The following is a 25,537-nucleotide window of genomic DNA, read 5'->3' as shown; positions in this document are numbered from 1 at the left end:
GTAAGATATTGCAGCCAGAAGGCAGGATCCCCACATTCTAACACTCTTTTTTTTTCTAGGGTGCTCTGTTTGAATCGTCGCATGATGATGAGAACGATGTGCAGACCATTTCGCACCGGTGCGAGGTGCTGCAGTTTGGGCACTACTTTGAGAAGTTCGGTGCCGATTCGAAGCAATATCAATCCATATACGATAACAATGATACATATTATTTAGCGGGGCACTATAACCCAAGGTTACAAGTGCTAAAACTACAAGACGATATTCCAACTCTCGAAGAGCTGCAGGATACAAATACTACTACAACTACAACTACAAATAAAACTACAACTACTACAACTAACGTGAATTAAGCGAATGAATGAATGAATCATGGCTAGAAATCATGATTAGGCATAAGTGCATACAGATCTATATATATACAATATATATACACACACATTATACATATATTTTACTATACGCGCGGAACAGAGCAGACAACAGAAGAGAAGAGAAAGGCATATATATACCTATATGTATACAAATATTATGTACTTCTATGTATATTTTAAATGTATTATGTAGTTCAAACAAAAAAAAATCTAAGAAAAAAAAAACACAAAAAAAGAAGAAGCAAAGGACATTTAGCAAGAGAAAGAAATATAGAAAGAAAGAGAGAGAACAAGGTACTAAGCAACAACCACTAAAATGTATGTGTAGTTACGAGAGAAGCGCATGCAATTTTAAGTCTAATTTTTTGTAAAAAGAAACGATGTAAAAGGCGCATGAGAAACGACGACAAACGAAGATTCACTGAATGTTCATAGATATGTTTACAAACAAACAAACAAAAAACAAAAAACAAAAACAAAACGATATGTGTGCTCCTGACTTCCTTACATACAACAAAAACACCCCAAAACAATCCCACACTAAACACAAAAACAAAACAAAACCACTAAAAACAACACACAATACAGACTTCAGCTACAGAAACGGATACGAATACGGAATACGGAATACGGAATGTGTGTGTATACCGCGACATGTTTCAGATGAAATTTAAAACGTGTTTTAATGATTTTAAGCAGGCAACATGCAGCAGCAGCAACTACTACTATAAATGTAACAATTCAATGTGATAGCAAAACAAAAACCAGATGATGTTGATGTGTACAGAGCAGGAGAGAGTTATAGGCATAGACGATGATGTTGATCAAATCTAGAGAACAGGCAGTAGGAGCAGAGAGTGTAACTACACAAGTGTGTGTTTGTGTGGATTATTTACAGCTCATTTATTCAAGCAGAAATCAACAACAGCATAAAGCAAAAGCAAAAGCAACAGCAACAGCAACCATCAAATCAAACACCTATCTATAATTATATCAATAAAACTTGCCGGATATACTGAACCAACTGTCTCTATCTCTGTGGGCAAACTAAATAATTTTCCCTGGATTTTCCGCAGCTAAAGTGGAGACTCGAATGGCGACTAGCGAATGCCCCACGTGGTCTGCCTTTAGCGCATGTTCCATGCAAAGGAAATGTACCCGAATCGGCTAAAAGGGCTAAATTTGCACTGACAAATGCGTGTCTGTCGATGAATCGGAGCCACCCCCAGTCAAAGAGTGGGCCATTGTTTAGGCTCTTTTTTGGCTGCTCTCCACCCGCTGTCAAATGCGTGCGTTGCCTGGCTGCGGGGGTCACCAGTCACGAGTGTCCTGGCCATCGACCAAACAATGGGTGAAAAAATTTGCATTTGGCAGGCTTTGGTAATAGGAAAGACCGAAAGGCGGGAACAACGGATGCGTGCCTGGGAGACACAATAATTAAAAAGCGATTTGTTTAGGGCCGAGGCGCAGGCGATTGGTTGTGTCTGTTTGGGGCAGGGGTTTTGTTTGCCACCGTCGCCGGCCAGGCCCCCTACGAACAAAAATGAGCACCACTCCGAAATGGTACTGCCGCAACAAATCCCAGCCGATGCACACGTTCGCGGAAATCGGCAAATTGGGCCTGGAGCTGCGACGCATAAGCAAACGGATCGTGATCGATGTCAATTCAGCGATCTTCAGCGAGCATGTAAGTGGTTGCTTTCAATGGATCCATGGAGATTAATGGTATCTCTCTTAGGATACCATTTTGGAGGAGTGCGAGCGTGTGGTGGAGCAGTACTGGAACCTGAAGGATGAGACCAAAAATGCCGACTTTCAGTCGCTCTCGAAGAAGATCAAGCGCAGTCCCTACAACCAGCTGCTGATGAAGAAGTTCCACCTGGTGATGGAGCTCAACGACAGGCGCTTCTGCCAGCTGACATTTGTGCTCAAGCGAACGGTGGGTCTTGCTTTCCGCCTTCAGGCCCAACCGAGAGGTCAACCTTTGCTCCCTTTCAGCTAAGTCTGTTGCTGCGCAAGTCCATGCAGTCGGAGATGTGGCTGAACTGGGCGCTGCACATAACCCAGCTGTACAACAAGTGCCGCAAGGTGGAGAAGCCTTCGCTGGAGCCGGAGGTGGAGCAGCTGCCACTACCATCAGCTGAGGACGATCCGGATGATGGAGAGCCGAAGCTGAGCGGCAAGCGGAAGGAGGAGATGCATGCCAATGTGTGCAGCAATATGTTTCCGGGACTACTACTCACACTCAAGCCAATCGATTTTGGCTACGTTCTGCAGCTGGTGGCCCAGACACGTGTGGAGCAGAATGCCCTCGATCTGGTGTTTGGTCTGTTCAACATGGGTGAGCAGGATGCCTGGCGAGAGCAGCAGAATCTCGAGTCAACTTCGTCCAGTTTGGAGATTCTGCGCACTCTAAACATCTCCTTCGCTGCCGGCGACTATCCGCCGTACTGTGACTCTGCGCAGGACTGCAAGGCCATGCAGATTGCGGATGGCAATCTACAGGTTCAGGATGCGGATCACGATCACCAGAGTCTGCGCTGTAAGCACACGGAGAGCTTTCTGCAGAAGGAGCGCGTGTTCATAGCTCAGCTAATAGTCAAGGCAACGGAGATAAGTCCAACCATCTTTGGTGGGTTGCCCACAATCGGTTGTCAGCGTGATTTAATATTCTATAACCCTCCAGCAGACAACGGCAAGGGCGGCACTGTGGACATGAACCTGTATATTGTGAAGGGTTTGCGCTTGCTCTGGTCATATGTGGGCATCATATTGGATCATATTCTCCTCTGGTGGATAGACACGCCCGTCTCCTGCTACAGTCTCACACACATTGACTCCATTCGCAGCTGGCTCTATCATCAGAATGTGAATGGTAAGACAAGCTAAAATATGTCTCCCACTGTGAGTTGCACTTCCTTTCTTTAGATATACCTGAACCAGTCTTCTCTACGCTGCGTGGCATTGGGGAAATTCTGACTGGTTTTGTCTGCAACAACATTTGGGATCAGCTCTTCCGACTGACACTCATATCAGCAAACGACTCGAAGCGTCTGGTGGATGTGGTGGCGGAACAGTACCGCGATTGTCCCAAGAATGTGAGTGGCTCAACCATCTTACAAGTATTCTCAGGCGTTCATTTATACACCCTTAGGAATCGGGCACTCCCACTGGCACCGTGTGGATCAGCATATTCGCGAATCTTGTGAATCTCAGCAATCAGTATTTCTCCAACCTGGAGGCCCACAACAACTCCAGTCTGCTGCCAGTGGCCGAACAGATACCCATTTTGCATAGGCTGGGTATGGATTACCCAGGAGAAAAGCAAGATCCCTCATTGATCTCCTGTGTCTTCTTTCAGATCACTCTGTGCACTCGATGCGTCTGTGGGTCACCGAACAGGCGAAGCTGCTGTGCTGCGAGTGGCACATGGATCGCTTCTTTCAGATACTGGAGCACGATGTGAAGCTCTGCCTGAATGTGTTCATCACCTTTAAACTGCCGAAACTCACTGCCGATCTAAGCGATATCCTAATGCTGGTCTGTGTGGCGCTGCGGACCAAGCTGATTGCCGAGGTCAATGCCAATATAGACAAGTTAAAGGTGGGTCAAAGCATTCCCATGATCGTTCTGTATCTCCCTCTGTTCGTTATAGAAAACCACCGATGAGTGTGTTCAGATATTGTCAGCGGTCTGTCGAGTTCTTAGTCTGGCCAATTTTACGCTTTGCTTTCCCGCCGCCAACTTTTGGCAGCGCGAAATCTACAACAACGAGGAGAAGAGCCTGTACGTGGGCTATGTGCTGGACGAGATCTACCTGCCCACCATACGCGCCACCAATGACATTGTCATACTGAAGCTCATCCTGAAGCTGATCTGCGAGGCCTGGCTGGACTTTATCTTCCAGAAGCGCATCCGTTTCAGCATCAATGGCGCGGTGCGGCTGCTCAACGACTTTGACGATGTGCGCGCGTGGATCTTGGCCTGTACTCTGCTGGACGAGCAGCAGCTGGAGAAGCTGAGCAATCACGAGGTGCTGCGCATGTGCAAGGGTGTGGGCAAAATACTCCTGCGTAAGCCAGAAGATGTCATCTCCATTACCCACTCGCCCAAGTACGACAAAAAGGCGCGTAAGTTGGAACAGAGAACTTTGAGCTTTGCTTCGCCCTACCGAATTATTCACTGCTCCTTTTGCAGAGGATGCTGCCGGGCAGGACACACAGCTGCCATCGGAGATGTTTGTGTCCAATCAGAAGCATTGGCTACAGCTGCGTGCCAGTGGCGGCAGTGGCTTCCCCTTCCTCAAACTGTGCTGCGGCGATGCCGTCATGTAATCTGGGCTACAAATGTGTGTTTATTGGTCGCGCAAAATGCTTTACAAAAGAGAAAGATCTAAAATATACGAGTACTAGATAGAAAAGGGCGTGAGGGGGGGAGGGTATGTCACTATGGTTATGTTCTTGGAAGGAGCCGCATCTAGGGTCTAGGCGGGCACTTTGCGACTAATGATCTTTACCAGCTCATCGACACGCTCGCTCTTGCCGGTAAATTGTTTTGGATGCGGTCCAATCATCTGAATGATCATTGGTACGTCTTGCGAGACCTAAAACCAACAAAATACAAATAATGAGAAATGTGCAAATTGCTGACAGCTGTCAGGGAGGGATACAAATGGGAATGGGCATGGGAATATGGGTCAATACCTCAATGAAGCGTGCGAGTGCCTTCAATGTGCGATAGATTTGATCCTCATTCGGGCTGCTCTGGAAGAACTGCAGAATGGCCATGGCCAGCTCTACGGCAATGTCATCAAAGACCTGGCAGAAAGTAGAACATAAAGTTGAGGCTATCTGTGGCACACAGAACAAAAAGATTCGTTGCATACCACAGTCTTGACCTCCTTGATGGCAATATTGTAGAGGATCATGCTGCCAATGTTTTTCAACTGCGGGCAATTGGAGAGAATGCAGTGGACGGCCACCTTGGTGGTTACGCGTATATTCGATGTTGTCTGGCCATTGTATTCCCACTCGGAAATGTACAGCAGCCACTCGGAGGGACCCACATTCTCAAACAAATTGCACATCTGTCGAACACAAAAGCAGGAGATTGTCAACCCAAATATAAGACCCCCAATATGGTTGTCGGGACTCACAAACATGGCCCATGCCTGCTGCTCCTCGGGTGTGTGCTTATCAATGTCCTGGGCAAAGTTCATAAGCGTATGATCCCGGCGATCCTGGTGCAAAATGATGATGACATCGTCCTTGAGCGCTGCATAGGCCAACGTGCGTATCAGGTGTATCCGTGTGTCCGGTGAAAAGGCCTGAGTATCGCGCAGCACACGCTGCACAAAGACCAGAAAATTGTCACCCAATGCCCAGGAGCCATCGTCCTCGATCAAATACTGATGCAGCTCCTCCATGGCCACCTCCTCCTCTTTGTAGATCTTGCCATCCAGCAGTTTCACTAGGCTTTCTAGTTCAGTCTTTATCTGTTGGGAGGGGAATGGTAGAAATGAAACCAATACCAATACCAATGTGCATTCCTTTTCTGCTCTTACATCGATGTCTTTGCAGACGAGCGCCGGTTCGCGCGGTATCTCTTTCTCCTCCGTGGACTTGGAGCGCTCCTTGCCATTTTGCGGCTGCTGTTGTTGGGCTGCGGGCTCTGACATCTTTTGTCTATAAATAGGCGAGTGAGGAAATTAATAAAATAAATTTGTACATATATTTAAAAATAAGAATCTTTGGCTGCAACAGAACAGCCAGAAAGTTCGGCCTTTTATGGCCATTAATTTGTACAGCTTTTCACTTTTTATGCTTGATTATTATTTTTAACGATCTGCAGAGCCTCCATCTCGGCCATCTGAGTGTTGTAATTTACAGCCCAATTATTGTGCGATCGTGCCGAAATGTTTACATTATTTCCACACAAGAAAATATGCGAGAGATTCCCCAATCTTTTACACATAAACAAAGATGCGGAACAACTCTTGGTAAATGGGGGAAAAATGGCAAAAGCCGGCGGCGACAATTGGTAGAGCGACACACACACACACACAGGACAGAGAGCAGAAGTTGTCAAACCGAAGAAGTGTGACAGTAAAATTGAGAAAAACTCAAAATAGCTGTGGTATTTTTAGGTCTTTTACTTTACGTAGACAAAAAGCGAAATAATAAGGTACAGAAGATTCAACAGGCAACAGGCAACATAACATGAAAATGCAATGCAATCTGATATAAAAGGGAGCTGCAGGAGCTTCAAACTCTGCTGCAAATATGAATAATCATAAATCAAATATATTTGTTTTCATTTTGTCTATTAATTAGCGCAATTAGTGCTATTCCAAATTACTCACATGCTATTTTAGTAGAAGTGACACAGAAATTCCTTCACTTTCGACACCAATTCCGGACACGGAAAAAACAAAATCCAAATCGGAACGTGGCACACAGAGTAACAATTTGTTGTTTATACGAAATTTCCAGCTTTATTCATTTATTTTTCCAGATCAAATTTATCTATTGGCTGGCTGGGCTGTTGCGCTTGCTGCAACTGTTTTGTCTTCCTTTCTTTTGTAGAATTCTTCACTGAATGACGGAGCTGAGAAAATTACGCGAACCGTTCCCACAGAGAATCGATTCGAAATTGTTTCGCTTTCTGCCCGAAAAATCCCGTGAAGGTGTGTGCTGTGTGGAAATCTTTTCGGAAAATGCACACTTGGTTACGAGAACGTGTGTGCTCGCTGATGTACATAGGCATTGGGATTGGGTCGTGTCGTCTGTGAGGAATCGTTGAGTATGTTTTCGGTTGTTCTCGCAGCGGCTCTTTATTAATAGACGGGCGCGGCTCTCACCAGCGTGAAACTGTTCTGCCTATGCAGCTACACTGCCCCAAAAGTTCGGTGCAGATTATGTATGCTCTTTAAGAAATTCAACAATTTGAATAGCCCTTGGCAAGGGCAAGGACCAAGAACTAAGCACCAAGCACCAAGCCGCAAACGTCAATGCAATGTCGTGCGGCTGGGGCATGGGGCGCTGGGAAAGGTCGGGAAACACACACACAAAAAGCTATTAGCTGGCCACCAAAATACATTCCATGCTCCGCAGGATGTCCTGTCACACGCTGAAAGCAACAAGTCTCACATTGCGTAGCCGACATGTTGACCAAGGCCCAAGCCAGCGCTCCATTTCATTTCGCTCTCGAGTGTTAAGCATCGCGGCTGTAGCTCACAGTCTAAGCGGATCCATTTTTCATTTTGTCACCATCATGAAGAGTTCTCTCAAAATGTGCCTGGGTCTGGTCGTGCTCCTGATTTGCCTGCTCTCTGGCAATGCCTCTTTGGAGAGGGAGATGGACAACAACGAAGTGAATAACTTGTCAAATGTGAGTCAGGATTTGCGAAATAATTCTTCGCTAATTTAAGGACTTAAACAATTGATAAACAGTAAAAAGTGTACCCCAACTTCACAATCTGATGGCTGATAGCACGAAAAATATAATCACAGCTCGTTTACTCACTATTTCGTTTGGTTTCGGTTGCCATACGCACTTGCTGTGGAGTTGGAATTTCATGAATACCATTAAATAAAAGTGCAGATTTTGAACATATGAGTAATGCAGTTTTGATCGATTATTTTGGCACAGCACAAACTCAGCGGAGTTATACAATGGAAGTACGAGAAGCGACCATTTTGCAATGCATTCACAGGTAACAACACTCAGCAGGGTGTCAAATTTATATTTATTGCTCAATGCCAATCCCATCCCAATTAATTCAGGTTGTGGCCGCAAGCGTACCTCGTATCCCTCTTATCCGCCCTTTTCGCTAATTAAACGCAATGAGATTGACGATAAGCCCTATAATAATGAATATTTGTCGGAGGGACTGAGTGATTTGATCGACATCAATGCCGAACCAGCTGTTGAGAATGTGCAAAAGCAAATAATGTCCCAGGCGAAGATCTTTGAGGCCATCAAGGAGGCCAGCAAGGAGATTTTCAGACAGAAGAACAATCGGAAAATGCGCGAGAATGGACAACGGCTACAAATGCAGGAGGATCGCGAGAATATGTAAATGACAACTAACTAAGGCCGACCCCGATTTTGTTATTGTATATAACACATATACATACATATGTACTTATATCTTAACCCTGTACTAAGAGAGAGTTTCTACATTGAGAGCATTCAATAAAAAGTTGTTGACTTGATGTGACTGTGCTATTGTTTAATTATTGATTAACATTGAATGTGGTAAGGCAAGCGCATAAATTAAATAATTATATCACAGCGTTACATAAGAATAATGGCGATTTTATTGATTTGAATTAAGATATTACAAGGATAAACCAAACCAAAGTTAACAATTTCCTCAATTTTTGTTGAGTTTTTACCATAAACCTTTAACAACAACTTTTTTTTATGATTTTGCATTGTTGAAATATTTTTGTAGTGGCGTTGTTTAATTGGAAAATCAAATCTAGTTATCATTAAAATGATCGAAAGGCTGTCAAAATGGTGAATTTTTCAACAAATTAACTTTTTTGTTACTCTATTACAGAAAGTAGAATGATTTCACTGTCTCAAGCGCCAAGCCAAGATCTCAATAGATTAAATTCCTATAACAGCTGTACGTTCATACATTTGCATACCATTTACATATATAATGTGTACCGAACCAATGAGAAATATTCCAATCAACAGAACCCAGCTGACCCAAGCAAAAGCTTATTTAAAACCTTAAAAATATATTTCCTCGACTACACTTATCACAACATTTTTATTATGGAAAATAATACAAGTAAGTCGAAAATATAAATAGAAATAATTTAGTTTGCCTTTGGTACACTAGAAGTAAAACTGGTTGGTTGACATTGATATTTGCTGATTGTATACTTAAAGTACGTAGCACTTATCGGTAATCGCATTGATAATGATAAGAACACTTAATCATTTCGCTGCTATCATAATCTGAATAATCAAAGCAAATGGATCGGCTGCACCCACACTTCCCTTGGTGGAAGTACATTGAATTTCATAATTATGCTTGACTTTTTCCTGGCTCACTGGGGCAGTCTCTTGGACAGACGCACCTTGACCCCATGCTTGGGCTGTAGGGCAATGCCGGAGTTCTCGAAATCAATTTCCCGCTTGCTCATCACTTCGACATTGAAATTCTTGAGGATATTGACAATGGCCAGCTTGGAATTGACACGACCCATGCGCTGGGCAATGCACATCCTGGGTCCTTCGCCAAAGGGCATGAAGGCGGTGGGGTTGAAGTTGCGATTCTCGTCCAAGTAGCGATCGGGATCATACTTCTCGGGATCGGGGAAGTACTCAGCGTCGTGGTGTATGCCATAGAGTGAGATAACCACGGGAGTGCCCTTCGGGATGACGTGGTTGGTGTCCGGCACGGTGTAGTCCTGTGTGCACTCGCGATTCAGAATGGGCAGGCCGGGATACTTGCGCAGCGTTTCCTGCACGCACAGATCGAGGAACTCCATCTTCTGCAATGTGTCGTAGCTGATTTGTCCATTGTTCTTGGCAAGTGTCTCGTCCACCTCGGTCTGCAGGCGCTGCAGCAGCTCCGGGTACTGCGCCAACTCGAACAGAGTGAAGGCCGCCGTGGATCCGGTTGTCTCCTGGCCGGCAATGTAGAATATGAAAGCCTGCGCCGTAATGCTCTCAATGGAAATGCATTTGTTATCGCCTAAAAACAAAAAGAAATTGCTCTACACAACTGGACTGTGGGTTATGGCTGCATCAGGCACTCACCGGTGGTGGACTTTTGGATTTTCCATATGTTCTCATCGCTCTCATCCACTGCGCCCGTGTTCCTCAGCTGCATGAGCAGCTGCAGCAAGTCCTTGCGCACAATGCCATGCTTTTCGCGGTACTCAATGGTCTCCTTGACAATTTCCAGCATTGCCATGCCCACCTGGTTCTTGAAGCCCAACGAGAACAAAAACTTTGCCACACTACAAAAACATAACCCCACAACTTTTGAGCATTGATTTGAATGGGAATTGGATTGGCATGGACTTACGATGGCACCAGGAATATCATCATGCCGAAGAGCGTGGTGAAGCGAGTGTTGCGCCGAGCGATTGTCACCAGATTCCTGAACTTGTTGTCCGGCGTCACGAAGCTGTTCATTTCCAAGCCAAAGATGGTCGAGGCAATTATGTCGATGGCATACGTTTGCATCACAGTCTTCAGGTCTATCTCCTTGGAGCCCTGCTCCGGCAGAGTCTTCTGCAAGTGGGTGACCATATTGTTGGAAATCTCCTCGGAGGTGCTGAACATTCCCTTGAGCTTGCCGGAGGTAAAGCACGGGGACAGCATGTGGCGCATGGAACGCCAGCTCTGGCCACGTAGTGCGAATATCGAGCCCGACAACGGATCGTTCACCTCATCCACATAGATGCCGCGATCATGGAAACTTGAGAAATCCTGGGCCAGCACACGGCGTGCGAGCTCAGCATCGCGCACCAAAACCGCCGGACGGAAGAGCAAAAAAACTCCGAGAACGCGTTCCTTGCTCTTCACATATGCATCGTAGATGGCCATGCCCATGCCCTTCTCGCGCCGCCAGACACTGTCCAGACAGCCGAAGGGTATGCTGGAATGCTTGTCGAAGGGAAAGCCACGACGTAGCCAGTAATCGTAATGATGCTTCACATAGAACCAGAACAACGCCAAGAGGCTGCCGACCAGTACAATTAAAGAAAACATTTGCAAACAGTCTGTGGTATTTGTGTTTGTCCCAAACGCGTCGTAACTCGAAACCTGTCAATAGTCAACTGAACGTTGGCCAACGACCCAACCAACGATTTATAGAGGCGGCGATTTCATGACTCGCTCGACTCTGTCGTGGCGCAGATAACGTTCGCAGAGATATAGCCGTTGCGAAATTAGCAAAGAGAACCAGAACCAGATCCAGAGAAAAATTCGACATAGAGATGGCAAACCAAAGTCTTTACTTCAATTGATCGCTACTTAATCGAAGGATTTTATTTCATTTGAGGGCTGCTAGAAATGTTGTACACATCTTGAGGAATCACACAATAATACAAGAGGTTCATTTCGACTAAAAACTTCCAGGGGGGAATACATTTTCTAATATGTATAAACGGTAGAAAATATTCATCCAACCACAACAGCACTTAACTAATAGATAAGCCTCGAAACTACAGAATGCTACGCAATTATTTTTGATATAAATACTCCCCACACTCCAAATACTCCCTCCCTACAGCACTTTCGCATCGATAATCTCAAATTTCAACTCGTATTGCTGATCAAAGCCCATCAGGCAGTCGGACATCATGTACAGCGTGAGCTGCAGTCGGCCACGTCGTGGCGTGGCCTGAAAGGAAATTCGATTGGTGGTGCGTTGTCCACGCAGCGTGAGACGCTTCATGGCCAGCAGCTCGTCACTGGCCTGTGAGCCGAGTGTGAGGAACCAGGCCTCGTTCTTCGGCTTGGGATACTTTGGACAGTGCACAGTGTAGCCGCCCCGACGATGCCCACCTCCGCTGGCATTCAGACGTTGCAGATCAATTCTCAGGACATAGTCTTCGTTGGCATGCAGCTGCATCCATGTGTTGTTCGCCTCCAGAGAGAGCGGTCGCTGGGCGTACTCCTCTCCCATGAAGCGACCCTCCACAGACATTTTCAGCGCAATCTCAGGCAGCTCTTGAATGACCTGTGGAAAATATAACTTGTTAACTGGTGTGTTGGGGAAGGCGACATTCGCTGCTTACCTTGTAAATTTGCTCAATCTCATGCTCCTCGAATGCATCGCGCAGCGGAACAGCCAGCACTTCGTACTCCTTCCTGCACAACTCTTTTAGAACGGGTAGCGTCAAGTAGTCGTGTTCCCCAAGGGCAATGTTCAGGAAGACATCCAGATTGTCCTCATTGACAGCGGGTAATGTGAGAAACTCGCTGCCATCGAACCACCTTGCCTGGATGATACTCTGCATGAGCTGTTGCACCACCAGTGTGGTCGAGAGCCAGCCACGCTCTGCCGTGTAGTCCACCATGGCCTGCATGACACGCGTGGCATTGTCCAGCGCAGACTTTGTGTCCGTCAGGTAGTCCGAGTTGGGCAACGACTGGCGTGAGAAGTGAGCCTGCAGCAGCAGGAACGTCTTGGTGTAGGGCGAGTCCCAGGTGCCCGCTGGTGGCCTGTAGCGACTCTTCTCGGCCATCTCCTCGTTGTGCTTGTCCTCGTTGTGGCGCACTGGCTGTTGATCGAATTCGTAGGAATCGGCTATGGCGAGTAGCACCTCCTTGGTGCCCATGCCTGGCTGGAGATCTTCCAGGAAGTGCTTCATGGTGCGGTACGACAGGTAGTAGTAGGAGCTGATGCGACCCAAGAATGTTGGCACCAGGAAACCGTCGCGCTCCACCAAACAGGCGGAGCTCGACAGCTCGTAGATGACTTTCTCTACCAGGCTCGACATGAATGCATTCACATTCTCGGGCTCCACGCCCTCCAGCTGGTAGTACGAGGGATTCTTCAGCAGTCGCCTGAAGAAGTACGTCCACGTGAGGTAGTCCAAGGCTGCCTGCTTGGTCTGCACCGTGGCGGCCACGATCTCGGCATTGATGTGCTCCGGGAGCACGCCCAGCAGGCTTGACTCCACTGGGAATGGATCGTAGAGGAACTTCTTGTAGAAGTTCTTCTTCTCGTCATGCACCAGGACAACGGCAACGCCCTCGTTGTCGAACTGTGGCCGTCCGGCACGTCCCATCATCTGCAGCACATCCGTAATGGGCATGTCCACGTACTTCTTCACCTTGCCATCAAAGTACTCGGTGCCCTTGATGACCACAAGATGGGCGGGCAGATTGACGCCCCAGGCCAGAGTGGCGGTGGCCACCAGCACCTGGATCTTGCGGTTCAGGAACAGCTCCTCCACAACCTTGCGATCCTGCTCCTGCAGGCCCGCATGATGCAGTCCAATGCCAAAGGCCAGGCAGAACTTCAGGTTCTGGTCGCGTATATTCTGAAGTATCAGCTCCATTTCGTATTCTTTGATGTGCAGGAACTGCTTGGGATTGTCGTCGCCGGCCACGAAGGTGATGAGATCCAGGGCCGTGAGGCGGGTCTGTCGGCGCGAGGAGACAAACACAATTGTGGGCTCGCAGGGCGAGTAGGTGCGAATGGCCTGGAAGGTGGGTCGGTTCATGGTGGCCATGCGGGGGCAGTAATGCTTGCCCGGGAAGCCATTGATGTGCACCTGCAGCGGCACGGGCCGCACCGATGGCTTAAAGTTGTACAGACCCATTTTGGTGATGCCCAGCCAGTTGGCCAGATCCTGGGCATTGGCCAGGGCAGTGGACAGGCCCACAATGCGAATTTCTCGACCCGTGTGGGAGCGAATGAAGTTTGTGCGGGAGACAATCACCTCGATGACCGGACCACGATCCTCGCCCAGCAGATGGATCTCGTCGATCACAATTAGTGCCACATGCTGCACATACTCGCGCGTCTGCCAGGACCGACTAATGCCGTCCCATTTCTCTGGTGTGGTTACAATCAGTTGGGACTCCCGTATGGCCTGGATATCCGGCGTGACGTCGCCCGTCAGCTCCACCACCTTGAGGCCCAGCGAGGAGCGTTGGAAGCGCTTCTCCCAGTCACCTATCCGCTCCTTAACCAGCGCCTTGAGGGGCGCTATGTAGACCACCTTGCACTTGGGATCCTCGTTCAATGCCCGGAATATGGCGAGCTCCGCGACGATGGTCTTGCCACTGCCCGTGGGTGCGCCCAGCAGCACGTTGTTGTCCGTGTGGTAGAGGCAGTGGAATATCTGCGTCTGTATGGGGTTGAAGTGCGTGAATCCGTAGAGCGACTCGTACAGGGCGTTGTCCAGAGCGCTGACAGGCAACGGCCGCAGCGGCAGTAGCTCCGTCAACGGTGGATGATGCTCGGGCAGCACCAGATGCTGGAAGGAGAGGGGAACGCAGGTGGTGCTGCCCAGCCAGCTGTCGCTGGACACTCGAATGTAGTACTGTGGCGGCAGTGGCTCCTTCAGTGGAATGGTCATCACCAGCTGCTGCGGCTGGCCGCTGAACACAGACTTGCGACTCAGCTGGAACAGTTCCGAGTGGTAGATGTAATTCGACTCGGGATCCTCTATCCACAGCCAGAAGCTCTGGCAGGTCTTGCCGTGCACGCGATCGTTCCACGTGAAATTGGCCCAAATGTCCACCTTGATGCGCAGCACAGTGCGCGTGATGGGCTGCAGACTGGCCTCCACCTCCAGCATTGGCAGCTCCTGGGCGGAGCGAATGACCAACTCTGCATAGCGATCACTGCGCAGCCATTCCTTCAGCTCCCGCTGATCCATGTCACGCAATCGATAGACACTCAGGCCGCGACGCTCCAGCTTGTCGATGGTCTCGTGATTGATTGCCGGAAACTGGCGCAGATGGCAATCAAAGTCCCACTGCCGACGCTCGAACATCTTGCACAGCTGCAGCAGGCGGCCCGACAGCACGGCATTGTTCTGTCGCAGCACAATGGAGAACAGCGCACGCGTGATCCTGCCAATGTTCGTTGTGATGTACGACATGTCCGAGCTCAGCGAAAAGGACTTGACATAGCCGTTGGAGAGGTAAGTCTGAATGAGAATGTTGACCTGCCAAAGAAGAAACAAAAGCAAATCATTAGAGAAGTGCAAAAGGGAATAGCTTCCCGTCTGGTTTACCTTTCCGCAAACATTCTCGCTGCCTCCAAATGGCTTCAGCTTGCAGTAGTCCGTCCGCAGCTCATCCAGCTCCTCGAGCTCATCGTCGCGCACTTTTAGCTGCTGGAACTCCTGCGCCTGTGATATCATGGCCAAGATCTCGGCTTCATTCATAAAGGGTTTCATCAGCTCGTTGAATATCTCCACGGTGTCGTATTTGATGTAGAAATGCGAGGCAGTGCGTCCCAAATCGGTGATGTTCATGTCCATCGTGCGCTGATTGAACCGCATCATGCGCGCCTTGTCCAGACTCATCGAAGCGGACATGATCAGCGCCCTTCGACGTGCCTCCAGCGTGGGATCCTTTTGCAGTTCCGCATACTCGATGCCATAAACATGAGGATTGATGCGCATTCGAACGAATAAATACCTTTAAGAGGAGGAAAAGTTAAGGTAAATCCATCGAATGTTGGGTAAATTCTTAAACTCACGTGTAGCTGAGCCACTCAATGGCCTCTTCCACATTGGTTATGGTGCCCAGACCAATCTCCGCATTCAGATTATCGGCCAGACATTGCACAAAGTTCGACTCGATGGGGAATTGATTCGTGAGCAGCGACAGGTAATGATTGAGCTTATCATAGCCAGTGATAATGGTACCCACGCCGCTCTTGTCGAACTGCGGCCGCCCGGCACGACCAAAGATCTGCAGCACATCCAGAATGCCCAGGTCCACGAAGCTGCCATGTTTGGCATCGTAGATGTCCGTGCCTCGTATGATGACGGCATGCGCCGGCAAATTGACGCCCCACGCGAGCGTGGCTGTGCAGACAAGCACCGAGATGTGTCCCTCCACAAAGTATTTCTCAACCATTTGGCGATCGGCGCGCAGCATGCCCGCATGATGCATGGCCAGGCCGCAGGAGAACAAGTCCACCAGCTGCTTGTTGCGACTCTTCTGAATGGAGCGGTTGGCCAGGCCAAAGGCATTCGAGTCTTTGGGCAGAAAGGCGGCGCTGGTGTTGTTTTGCTGCGCCAACTCTCGTATAACATTCGCCGTGCGCACTGTGGCATTGCGGGCGTGGACAAAGACCATCACTTGGTGTCCCTGCTGGACCATCTCGACACACTTCTGGTAGCAGCATTGATCCATGTCGGCGATTTGTTGCAGCGGCTTCACCGACTTGATGCCAATGAAGTTGGTGTCCAGCGGCACCGGCCTGAAGCGGGAGTCAAAGTAGAAGAGTCCCTTCATGGGATTCACGCGCAGAAAGTGCGCCACGTCCACGTAGTTGGGCAGCGTGGCGGACAGGCCCACAATGCGTATCATCGATTGGGAGGACTCCACGAGCCGTAGAGTGCGCGCCACGAGTGCCTCCACCACAGGCCCACGCTCGCCGTGCAGCAGATGCACCTCGTCGATGATGAGCAGCTTGACGAGGCTAATCAACGCCACATCGCCACTTCCTGCAAAGGAAGTTACGCTTTAGTAAAAGTAGCTAACTCGAAGGAGAGTGGAATGCTTACCCTTTCTGGTGACCACATCCCACTTTTCCGGCGTGGTTACCAGTATCTGGGTGGCTGCCATTTCCGCCTTGGTCAACTGCATGTCGCCCGTCAGCTCGCGCACCACAATTTGCAGGGATTTCAGGCGCTTGGAGAAGTTATCAACCATCTCGGCGGCCAGGGCTTTCATTGGTGCTATGTACACGATCTTGAACTCATCCCGATTGATGACACCCTGCTCCAGGTGGCAGCGTATCGTGTGCACAATGCTCAGCATGGCTACGTTCGTCTTGCCGGCACCGGTGGGTGCGCACACCAGCATGTTCTCGTTGCTGTGATAGGCCACAGGATAGACGACAGACTGGATGCGATTCAGCTCCTTGCAGTTGGCAAACGCCAGCCTACCCACATCGTCCAGCTCCTCGATTTGGATGCGCTTGTTGCCCACCGTCAGGGGCGGAGGTTCGCTTGCGGGAATCTTCACCTCCTCCCACTGCTTATTGTCGATGCGCTGGGCATTGTCGGGCAGGGTTATGCGGCTGCCGCCGATGAAGCCAGCGTGTTGTTTCGCCGCCAATTGGCTGTCGAATACGTAGGGATAGCGGATGGGCGCCGCCTGGTACTCCGCCTTGACTGCCTTGGTCGTCAGCAGGAGTGGCTCCCGCTGGGCGTTTTCCAGCAGCATTCGCTGGTGCTGCATGCGCAGCTGCATGGCAGGAATGGACACCGCACAGCCAGGGTCCTCTTGGTCCTCGTCATCCTTTATGTTGCGCATAATGCGCTGCAGTTTCTTCTCCTCGCGTCGCTGCATCTTGCCCAGCTGCTTCTCCTGCGCGGACTGCACCACCACGGCACTGGCCACGGTCGGACGTATTTCCGATGCTCCCCCTGCCCCACTGGCTGCTGTCTGAATTCGCTTTTGCTTAACCTCCTTGACGCGACGCGTTCGCGTGGCAAACTGTTCCAGCTGCTGGGCAATCTTCGCTCTGTCCTGCAGCAGTTTTCCCACCAGCTCGAAGTAGTCGAAGCCCAGCAGTTCCATCAGTTCGTTCTGCAGCTCCTCGCTGCTGCGCTTCGAGCCGAGTATGTCTCCCACGCGGCCCAGCAGATTCTCATCTTCCAGCTTCTCGGCTATGTCCACCAACGCCTGCAGCTCTGGACTCAGCTTGGCGCCATCCGTGCGCTTAACCACTGCAGTGGCTGGAGCCGCTTTCGCTTTGTACTTCATGGAGAACTTGTTCACGGTGCGATTCTTCAGCAGAGCATCGGGCGCCAGATTGGTCAGCAGGCTCGTGTCCAGCCACACGGCTGGCGTGCACTTTACCTCAATCTCTTCGCCCCATAGCGGACCCACATTGTGGGGCTTGCGTTGCGACTGCTGCCAGCGTTTCAGCTCCATGCGGTCGTGCTCCTCCAGCGAGTGCTCCACGGCCAGCACACACTCGTGGATTTGTGTCATTTTCCGATCAAAAGTCTTGCCAAACATGCTGTGCAATCGATTGGTGGTGGCCACCAGCACCACGCGCTGTTCGTGCAGCAGCCAGAAGAGATACAGTGCCGCATGCTCCACCACCTGTGGCTGTTCCTCGTAGCCCATGCATTCCTGCACCAGATTGCGCAGCTTTTGCATGTGCACCTTGACACCGGGCTGTTTCTCGGCTGGCAGCTGTGCCAGCAGCTTGGCTATGGTCTGCTCCTCTTTCCTGTGCGTGGCCAGTGCCGTTATAAGTATTTCATTAGTGGTGAAATCTCTCAAAACTTACTCATAGCAATTTGTCGTCGTGGATGATGCAGCGTCGGAACGGGCTTGTCGCTGGCCATTGAAGCGTCGGCTCTTGGCCTCTAGCTCGGTTTTGGCACGTAGCGATGCACTTAAACGAGGCGGCTCCCACATTCTCGTTTTTCCTGTGTAAATATTGCAGAAATTTCAGATTTTTGCTTCAATGCGGCAAAGTTGTAAAAAAATATGAAAACAGCTGTGGCCACGGTGCTGCCACATCTATGGGAAAAGGTGGTAGATCGTAAATTTTGAATGTCGTAAAGTATTGCCACATCTAAGAAAAAGGTGAGCGTGCAAAACAATATTTGAATTTAAAAATTCATTTAAAATTTGAATTCAAATTATATTGTATATCGCGTAAGTGGCAATTTTTTATATTTCCAACGAATTATCTTGAGAAAATTAATGTCTTTCCTATGCACAACTTGTCACATGCGAAAACTTTTCTAACCTGATGTCGGCTCTTGCCCCAACCCCACCCCACACCATCGTACAAAATAAACCTTCCCCATAAACTTGTTGCGCAAGGTGCAATTGTCTGTGTCCTGAGACGAGACCCTTTGCTCGGATTTATTATGCAGCTCATGTCCACATAGTTGGATGAATCTTGTTGGTCGGTTGGCCGCATGCTTCATTGACCACTTTCAAAATGTACATCCCGTGTGGTGTGGGGACAGGAGGACATGCCTGTGTGTGGTATATATAAGACCCGGCAGCCAGTGGCTCCATCCTTTCAGTTGCGCCTTCTCTGGGACTCGACACACGCCACACGCAACAATTGCAGCTCCTATGAGCGCCATCAACTGTTGAGCAGCAACGACCACGACCACAAGCCAAAGACAATGCTTTGGCTAGCACATTTTCAGATCATTTTGCTATGTGAGTAGAGGGAGGAAGGAGTTGCCAGTGCCTTGTGTACATTTGTTACCATTCCTTTCAGGCATATGGTTAATGTGCTCCAGCTCCAATGCCATGCCATGCGACTCCTGTGGCAAGGAGTGTGCCAGCGCCTGCGGCACTAAGCATTTTCGGTAAGCATTTTCCGGTTACTCTGCTCAAAATAATCTCTGCTCAAAATATCTCCAACATTAGCACCTGCTGCTTTAACTATCTACGCAAGCGCAATGATCCGGATGAGCTGCGTCGCAGCTCGGACCGCAGACTGATTGACTTTATCTTGCTGCAGGGCCGGGCCCTGTACACACAGGAGCTGCGCGAGCGACACAACAATGGCACCCTCATAGACCTCGGCCTGCAAACCTACTACAACTGATGGCAGATCCACGCACACTGACACTGACACTGACACCGACACTGACTTCTGATCCGGCACCCTCGCTCTCTCCCACACCCACCCCCACGATTCACATGATGATCCACGGCTGAATGCTTGAAATGTTTGAGATGTTAATTTTTCCAATAAAGGCGCACACTTTTTTGGGGCACTGTGCTTTATGAAGCATTACAACAGAAGAACCAATCCCTTTCACCTTTGACTTTGTATCAATTGCAGTTGTATATTTTGTACCAGGTTTTTTTTTTACATTTTTCCATTGCCAACTTTTTTTGGTGGTTTTTTGTGGTGATTCGTTTTCCTTGGGTTGTCTACGAGTATATGCAAAATTGCTGCAAGTCTAAGCCATGTTTGTAGATCTCTAAAGCTGTGTCAGTTCCTGTATCGCCAGTTTCCTGTATCGCCTGCTCCTGCTGCAGTCGTCGTCTCTTGATTTATGATTTTTGTTTATGCCTGAGATTCGCTGATCTCAGTCGTTGCCTGAGTTCTGGAGTCGGTGGGCAGCTCGTCCTTGCCACAGGCCAAGCATGGTATCTTCTCCTTGAGCACCTGCTTGTACTTCGGGTGGCTGCAGAGGAGAGGCAGAAATAATGTTTAAATGATGGCAAAGTTGTGCACAATGAACCCACCTCAAGCCGTAGACAATCGGATTGCACACCGCATTGGCCTTGGCGAAAACGGATCCACAAATGGTGCTGAGTGGACTCAGGTGCATGGACTCAAAGATGCCCGCATAGTTGATGATGGTGTACGGGGTCCAGGCAAAGAACCACAGCGAAATGGTGGTCAGTGCCACCTTGGCCAGCTTGATTTCGATGGCCTTGCTCTTGTCGGCCTCGCTGTTGCGCAGAGATGCCACATTCATCTTCTTGGCCTGCTCCCTCATGGCCTTCTCGTGGGCAGCCACAGCCTGAAAGCAAAGAGAACTACACCTGTGGGCACACCTCCTCCATGGGTAGGAGCATAACCTACCTTCATGATGTGCCAGTAGGAGAATATAATCGTCAGCAGAGGTGTGAGATACACCCACAGGGAGTAGACAATGATGTAGGAGCGATTCCACCAATCCTTGGCAAAGTAGTCTGTGCCGCAGGCTGTCATATTCCCCTCCGGCACATACCGATTCCAACCGAACATCGGCATCAGGGCCCACGAGCCGCAGATGGTCCACACAACCATTAGCCGGAGCACCGCTGCCGTGGCTGTCAGTGGCTTCCTGGCCATGCCCTTGACAATGACACAGTAGCGGTCGTAGGCGATGAGCGTCATCGACCAGATGGAGACACAGCCGAAGAGGGATCCGAACAGGCCGTACAGTTCGCACAGGAAGGGACCCATGATCCAGGTGCCGTAGAACCCATTGAGCACCACCGGTGGGAACATCGTGAACATCATCATGAAGTCCGAGAAGGCGAGGTTCACCACAAACATGTTCGAGGGCGTGCGCAGACCCTTGGACGAGGTGAAAATGTACATCACAATGAAGTTGCCCGCCAGCGACATGGTGCCGAGGATGGCAATCACAAAGCCGATAATGCCGAACCACATGGGCTCCATTGGTGGCCACTGGTACCAGTAGGGATCCACCATGTGCATGATCTCGGCGGGCACGCTCTCAGCCAGACTGAGATTGCGCCCATCCCGCATGTAGGCGTAGGTCGGTGGATTCAGGCTCAACATGGCTTCTGCTGGATTAGGTTTTGGATGGTTTTGGCTTTGCATAAACTCTGGGGATGCTGCTGCTGGTGCTGCTGGTGCTGCTACTGGTGGCAACTATTTGCTGTCCATAGCAGAATGGCTGACTCTTCTAGGCGCTGGACTCGGCGCGAATGCCTTGGGCCTAGCCGCGGCCCAAGCTTTATATTGGCCACTTGAGTCCAGCCAATCTTAGCCTAATTGCCCTAATCCAATTAGGATGCACTTGGCCAATCCAAAGCTGTTGGGTTTTCGATTGCTGCAAATTTGTCGCGTCGGATTAGGCGTTTGTCGCGTCACTTCCGAGCTGTCTTAGCCACAAGCCGCAAGGTCAAGTTTGAGGCAACCACCCACCGGCCAATTAGATTAAGACAAAACGCTTCCCTGATTCGATAAGTTCACGTTTTATTGACACACATCCAGGGACTGGCAGCTGCCTCAGGCATGCCAATTGTAGCCCAGTTTGCGGGCTCCTCTCATGATCGTGTGCAGCTGAAACTCCAGGCTGCCGTAGGACTCCATGGAAAGCCCTAAAATATAGACACAAATACTGAAATGACACCCAGTATCCGGAGAGCCTTGTGTGATTGTCTTACCTTTGCACTTCATGCTGTTCAGCAGCACCTTGGGGTCCTTCAGTTCCGGCTCCCGACGCAGCAGCCAACTGGTTACATCGGCAAACATGTTTGGGCACTTGGGCATCAGAATGGGAGCTTCTAGTATGGTGTTCTGGTCAGTGGTTGGACGACTGCCAAACACTGGAAGATGAATGTTGGCATAGCCCAGCAGGGACTCGCGGCCCATGCCACTGCGTCCAAACACGCTCACCAGCAGCTGCGGCCCTGAAACATAAAAGTGTGAGTAAATATCGGGGAAAATCATTTGAAGATTTCACTACTTACAGCCGAAGGGGCTGGTGCTCTTGTAGGTCACCTCGATGGGCATATTGAAGACAATCGGTTCGTTGAAGTGTCCACTCTTGTTCGTGGCCAGCTGCGTGAGTCCATGCTGCGGCCCAGAGGCCAGTTGCCAGTCGGGACCGGCCACCAGTTCGTAGCGCAGGAAGACAAACTCCTGGTCGGGGCCAAGGGGAAATGTGGCGGAAACTATTTGGCCCGTGATGCTCAGACTGAAGTAACTGGCAGTGGGTTTCGAGTCCATCTCAGTGGAGCTCTTCTCCTTGGCACATTTGGACGCTTTCTTGTTTTTATTCAGCTTTTGTTTAGGTTTTTCGTGGCTCGGGCTGGACGACTGGTTGCCCGGGAGACTCATTGTTCTTACTGACACACAGAGGGTGAGTTTTCTACTCCAAATAAAAATAGTTGCCCTGTTTGACAGTCGTTGGCTAGTGCTGGAAAGGGTTGCAATGTGCCAGAGAACAGTGTTCGGTAGCGTTGAAATAATTATAATTCTTATAGTGTAAAAATCATAATTCCAGCAATGCTATTGTAGTTGTTTCTGGAATGCATTAGTGGATAGTTTATGGCTTGTCCATATTTAATTATAGTTAAGATAGCGCTTAAATCTGTAGTTAATTCGTATTAGTTGCTGATTTAATGAATGCTGAATGAAGCGGAAAAATGCATAGCCATAAATCAAATTAATGATTTCTTTCGAAGAGTTTCCTGCAGCCATATGGCTGGGAAGAACATTCCCTGAGCCAAGCTGTGGGTTGGCTTTGTCTTATAAATTTAGCTAATATATGGAGAGGAAATACTTACACATGAGTGTGCACAGTTTATGGTAAATATTTTGTACATGTCGCACCCACCACCCCGATAAGCTGTAGGCGTTGGGACATGTCGACGCCATTGTAATTGAATGCCTTGCGACTTACATGAACGTTACATGGACATGGCTTGTGGCTGACTATTCTTTTTGTTTGCTCTGGTTCTGCTTTGCATATGTGGAAACATGCGACTCGGAGTGGAAGACTAATGTGCGAACGATTAATACGTGACAATTTACATGATTTTTTGTACATTTTCTTGGCTTTTCTCGGTGCACAGCCCGGACACGAGGCAAAAGGTCAATTACGATGGACAATGGCCAGACTCCCACCACGAGCGTGGCTCGAGGGGTTCTTCGGCAGTTGCAGTAGCTAATTTTGTAATGGCTATTGGGTAATTTATAGCTGTCAGTGGTGCATGTTTATAAATCATTATGACAATTGTCGGCGCTACCGTAACGGGAAGTAGCGCCTCCGATAACCAGCATTGCCACTGCCACTCCCTTCCAGCATTATGCAACTGCTGGAGTTGAGCTGGTCAACAGCGTCATTCGGTATTTCCATACTACACAGCCGTAATTAAAACGCGCCACAATAATGTCAATAGTTCAAGGCGACTCCAGCTGCTGCTGCTGCTGGTGAACTCCTGCTTCATGCCACATGTGTGTGGTGTCTTGTCGATGAAGAAGAACTGCTCCATGCAAATGAGCTTGTCATGGCAGCTGCAAAGGTGACTGGTGCAACAGCTGTGCCAGAGCTGAGCCAAGTGCCATGCCGCAACCACTGCCGTGCTCTCTATGTGCTTGTTGCATGTTCTGTGGCATGTGCAATTCTACGGAATGAGCCCCCATTTCCAGAGGCGTAAACAAAAGCTTAGGCTTAGCAGCAGTCCATAAGCCATAAGCCGCTCATGTCAGTGCTCGTTCTCTTTTGCAATTGGAGAGAGCTGCTGACGCGGCGCACAGTCGACATAATTTCGGATCAAGTTGAGCGGCATTATGTTAATTTGTCTGCATTTCGGACAGTTCTTTTTTGCACTTCTAATACGCCCCTGGTATTGCACATAAGCAAATATCGCACATACACATGCAGATGTGTACATATGTATGAATATTCACATTGTAATCGCTGCATTCAATTACCTTTTCGGAATCAATGAGCCAACGAATTATACAGAAAGAAATATACGTTTCATTCTTTCATTTTTCCGATGTGCTCTTCACGCTCCCCAGTATCGAGTTTAATGCTTTATATAAAACCGATTCATATCCATTGAATGATTTCAAAAAAGAGCTCGTACGATTTTCAATTGAAGTCTTTGGCCACCGCCAGGAGAGTGCGATTGGGTTCCATTACAAGAAAGCTGAGAGCTACATTGTATGCATGTCCAAGAGCTGCACATGGGGAATTTCTGGACGGGGGCACCATCTGCAGCTGTCTAATGTCTTTCTGCAGATCACCAAAAATATATTGAAATATCTAGTTGAATTCTAGTCGATTTTTATGATCTTGCCTTTCAGCGGGCACTCATCTTTTACGATATAGCGGTACTTCCCATTGTACTTTCATATTCCAAAATGTTTTCCATTCCATCTAAGTTCAAGTACTGTCCATATGATACTCATAAATATTTGCAAGCGAACGAAGCGATATTTGCGAACGGTTCAATCTCAAGGAATCGACATACATATATATATATGTACAAGCGCATTTGTATGTGTGTGTATATAATTCTATATATAACCCACTATATTAGTTTATATTTTGCGCATTGCGTGGGCGATGCTTGGCTTGTCTCAGGGTCAACGCACGTCGCCCAGCTCCCAGTTCCCACCTCCCAGCTCCCGGCTGCCGACCCCAGCGCATTCCCATTTAGATCACCATCTGTGTGTCTGCTGTCATAGTGACTGGCCGGAAAGGGGACTGCTTGGAGCTGCTGTAGTTGAATGGATGAGTTAAGTGAAATGTATCTTCGAGATACGCCACGGAACTACAGTCTGGGAGTAGAGCAAACGCTTCTTACGCATGTCTCTCTCGTTTTCGTTTTCGTTTTCGTTTTCGATTTCGATTCCTGCCGCTGATTGACAGCGCACGTAATTGAGTTTGATTTTTGCGAATTTCCAGAATTTAGACATCACCCATCTGAGGCACCCAACTCGATCCGATCATGTCCATGGCAACGGTGGAGGAGGAGGAGGAGGAGGAGGCGGAGGACGGTTAAAAAAGGTTTCTGTTTAGTTAGCCCAAATATTTGATTCGATTTGATTGAGCAGCTGTCAGGGGAACTTAAAAACCTGAGCTCTTAATAATTTCAGTGGCCTTTGGATGGTCTGAATTGCTGCTTTGGGCTCTTGCAAGCTTTCCATCATTCAATCAGGATCAATATTTTGCAATCAAGTGTGTGGGTGAGCAAAAGAGAAATAAAAAATAAAGACAAAAAAGAATCCA

The 25,537-nt window shown here is 48.8% G+C and overlaps 9 protein-coding genes across 15 annotated transcripts in view; 4 read left to right on the top strand and 5 right to left on the bottom strand.

The window, feature by feature from the left end:
- LOC117585628 (endoribonuclease Dcr-1) overlaps positions 1 to 1,394 on the top strand; it is a 50,354-nt gene extending 48,960 nt beyond the window's left edge. For all 7 annotated transcript variants that reach the window (XM_034275200.1, XM_034275199.1, XM_034275198.1 and 4 more), the window contains one exon: positions 60 to 1,394. In XM_034275200.1, coding sequence (XP_034131091.1) covers positions 60 to 353 — 294 coding nt within the window. In that variant the 3' untranslated portion in view covers positions 354 to 1,394. The remainder of the gene's footprint in view (positions 1 to 59) is intronic.
- A 286-nt stretch (positions 1,395 to 1,680) lies between these two features.
- Positions 1,681 to 4,811, top strand: LOC117585648. Its single transcript, XM_034275236.1, has 9 exons — positions 1,681 to 2,061; positions 2,113 to 2,313; positions 2,373 to 3,006; positions 3,064 to 3,249; positions 3,303 to 3,472; positions 3,529 to 3,676; positions 3,736 to 3,977; positions 4,030 to 4,504; positions 4,572 to 4,811. Exons 1-9 carry the CDS (start codon positions 1,918 to 1,920, stop codon positions 4,706 to 4,708), a joined length of 2,337 nt encoding a protein of 778 aa, XP_034131127.1. The 5' UTR covers positions 1,681 to 1,917; the 3' UTR covers positions 4,709 to 4,811.
- LOC117585641 lies at positions 4,706 to 7,018 on the bottom strand. Its single transcript, XM_034275226.1, has 6 exons — positions 6,736 to 7,018; positions 5,938 to 6,058; positions 5,530 to 5,868; positions 5,260 to 5,460; positions 5,078 to 5,191; positions 4,706 to 4,977 (listed from the first exon to the last, which is right to left on the bottom strand). The coding sequence occupies exons 2-6, from the start codon at positions 6,049 to 6,051 to the stop codon at positions 4,858 to 4,860; spliced, it is 888 nt and encodes a 295-aa protein (XP_034131117.1). The 5' UTR covers positions 6,052 to 6,058; positions 6,736 to 7,018; the 3' UTR covers positions 4,706 to 4,857.
- Positions 7,019 to 7,569: 551 nt separating this feature from the next.
- Positions 7,570 to 8,514, top strand: LOC117585079 (cardioactive peptide). The gene is made up of 3 exons (XM_034274344.1): positions 7,570 to 7,763; positions 8,025 to 8,088; positions 8,159 to 8,514. The coding sequence occupies exons 1-3, from the start codon at positions 7,647 to 7,649 to the stop codon at positions 8,452 to 8,454; spliced, it is 477 nt and encodes a 158-aa protein (XP_034130235.1). The 5' UTR covers positions 7,570 to 7,646; the 3' UTR covers positions 8,455 to 8,514.
- A 739-nt stretch (positions 8,515 to 9,253) lies between these two features.
- On the bottom strand, positions 9,254 to 11,185 carry LOC117584905 (probable cytochrome P450 6d4). Its single transcript, XM_034274047.1, has 3 exons — positions 10,429 to 11,185; positions 10,158 to 10,360; positions 9,254 to 10,092 (listed from the first exon to the last, which is right to left on the bottom strand). The coding sequence occupies exons 1-3, from the start codon at positions 11,115 to 11,117 to the stop codon at positions 9,443 to 9,445; spliced, it is 1,542 nt and encodes a 513-aa protein (XP_034129938.1). The 5' UTR covers positions 11,118 to 11,185; the 3' UTR covers positions 9,254 to 9,442.
- Positions 11,186 to 11,365: 180 nt separating this feature from the next.
- LOC117584904 (activating signal cointegrator 1 complex subunit 3) lies at positions 11,366 to 18,536 on the bottom strand. Its single transcript, XM_034274046.1, has 6 exons — positions 18,355 to 18,536; positions 16,613 to 18,294; positions 15,577 to 16,552; positions 15,107 to 15,515; positions 12,149 to 15,037; positions 11,366 to 12,090 (listed from the first exon to the last, which is right to left on the bottom strand). Exons 1-6 carry the CDS (start codon positions 18,483 to 18,485, stop codon positions 11,635 to 11,637), a joined length of 6,543 nt encoding a protein of 2,180 aa, XP_034129937.1. The 5' UTR covers positions 18,486 to 18,536; the 3' UTR covers positions 11,366 to 11,634.
- A 502-nt stretch (positions 18,537 to 19,038) lies between these two features.
- On the top strand, positions 19,039 to 19,833 carry LOC117585077 (trissin). Its single transcript, XM_034274341.1, has 3 exons — positions 19,039 to 19,250; positions 19,312 to 19,402; positions 19,464 to 19,833. The coding sequence occupies exons 1-3, from the start codon at positions 19,055 to 19,057 to the stop codon at positions 19,642 to 19,644; spliced, it is 468 nt and encodes a 155-aa protein (XP_034130232.1). The 5' UTR covers positions 19,039 to 19,054; the 3' UTR covers positions 19,645 to 19,833.
- Positions 19,834 to 19,957: 124 nt separating this feature from the next.
- LOC117585075 (opsin Rh6) lies at positions 19,958 to 21,495 on the bottom strand. Its single transcript, XM_034274339.1, has 3 exons — positions 20,638 to 21,495; positions 20,295 to 20,575; positions 19,958 to 20,233 (listed from the first exon to the last, which is right to left on the bottom strand). Exons 1-3 carry the CDS (start codon positions 21,385 to 21,387, stop codon positions 20,113 to 20,115), a joined length of 1,152 nt encoding a protein of 383 aa, XP_034130230.1. The 5' UTR covers positions 21,388 to 21,495; the 3' UTR covers positions 19,958 to 20,112.
- Positions 21,496 to 21,748: 253 nt separating this feature from the next.
- Positions 21,749 to 22,647, bottom strand: LOC117585076 (B9 domain-containing protein 1). Its single transcript, XM_034274340.1, has 3 exons — positions 22,263 to 22,647; positions 21,957 to 22,202; positions 21,749 to 21,890 (listed from the first exon to the last, which is right to left on the bottom strand). The coding sequence occupies exons 1-3, from the start codon at positions 22,630 to 22,632 to the stop codon at positions 21,799 to 21,801; spliced, it is 708 nt and encodes a 235-aa protein (XP_034130231.1). The 5' UTR covers positions 22,633 to 22,647; the 3' UTR covers positions 21,749 to 21,798.
- Positions 22,648 to 25,537: the final 2,890 nt, after the last annotated feature.

Source organism: Drosophila guanche, unplaced genomic scaffold, assembly GCF_900245975.1.
Source record: "Drosophila guanche unplaced genomic scaffold, DGUA_6, whole genome shotgun sequence".
NCBI lineage: Eukaryota > Metazoa > Arthropoda > Insecta > Diptera > Drosophilidae > Drosophila > Drosophila guanche.
This window is presented reverse-complemented; position numbering and strand designations above follow the sequence as displayed.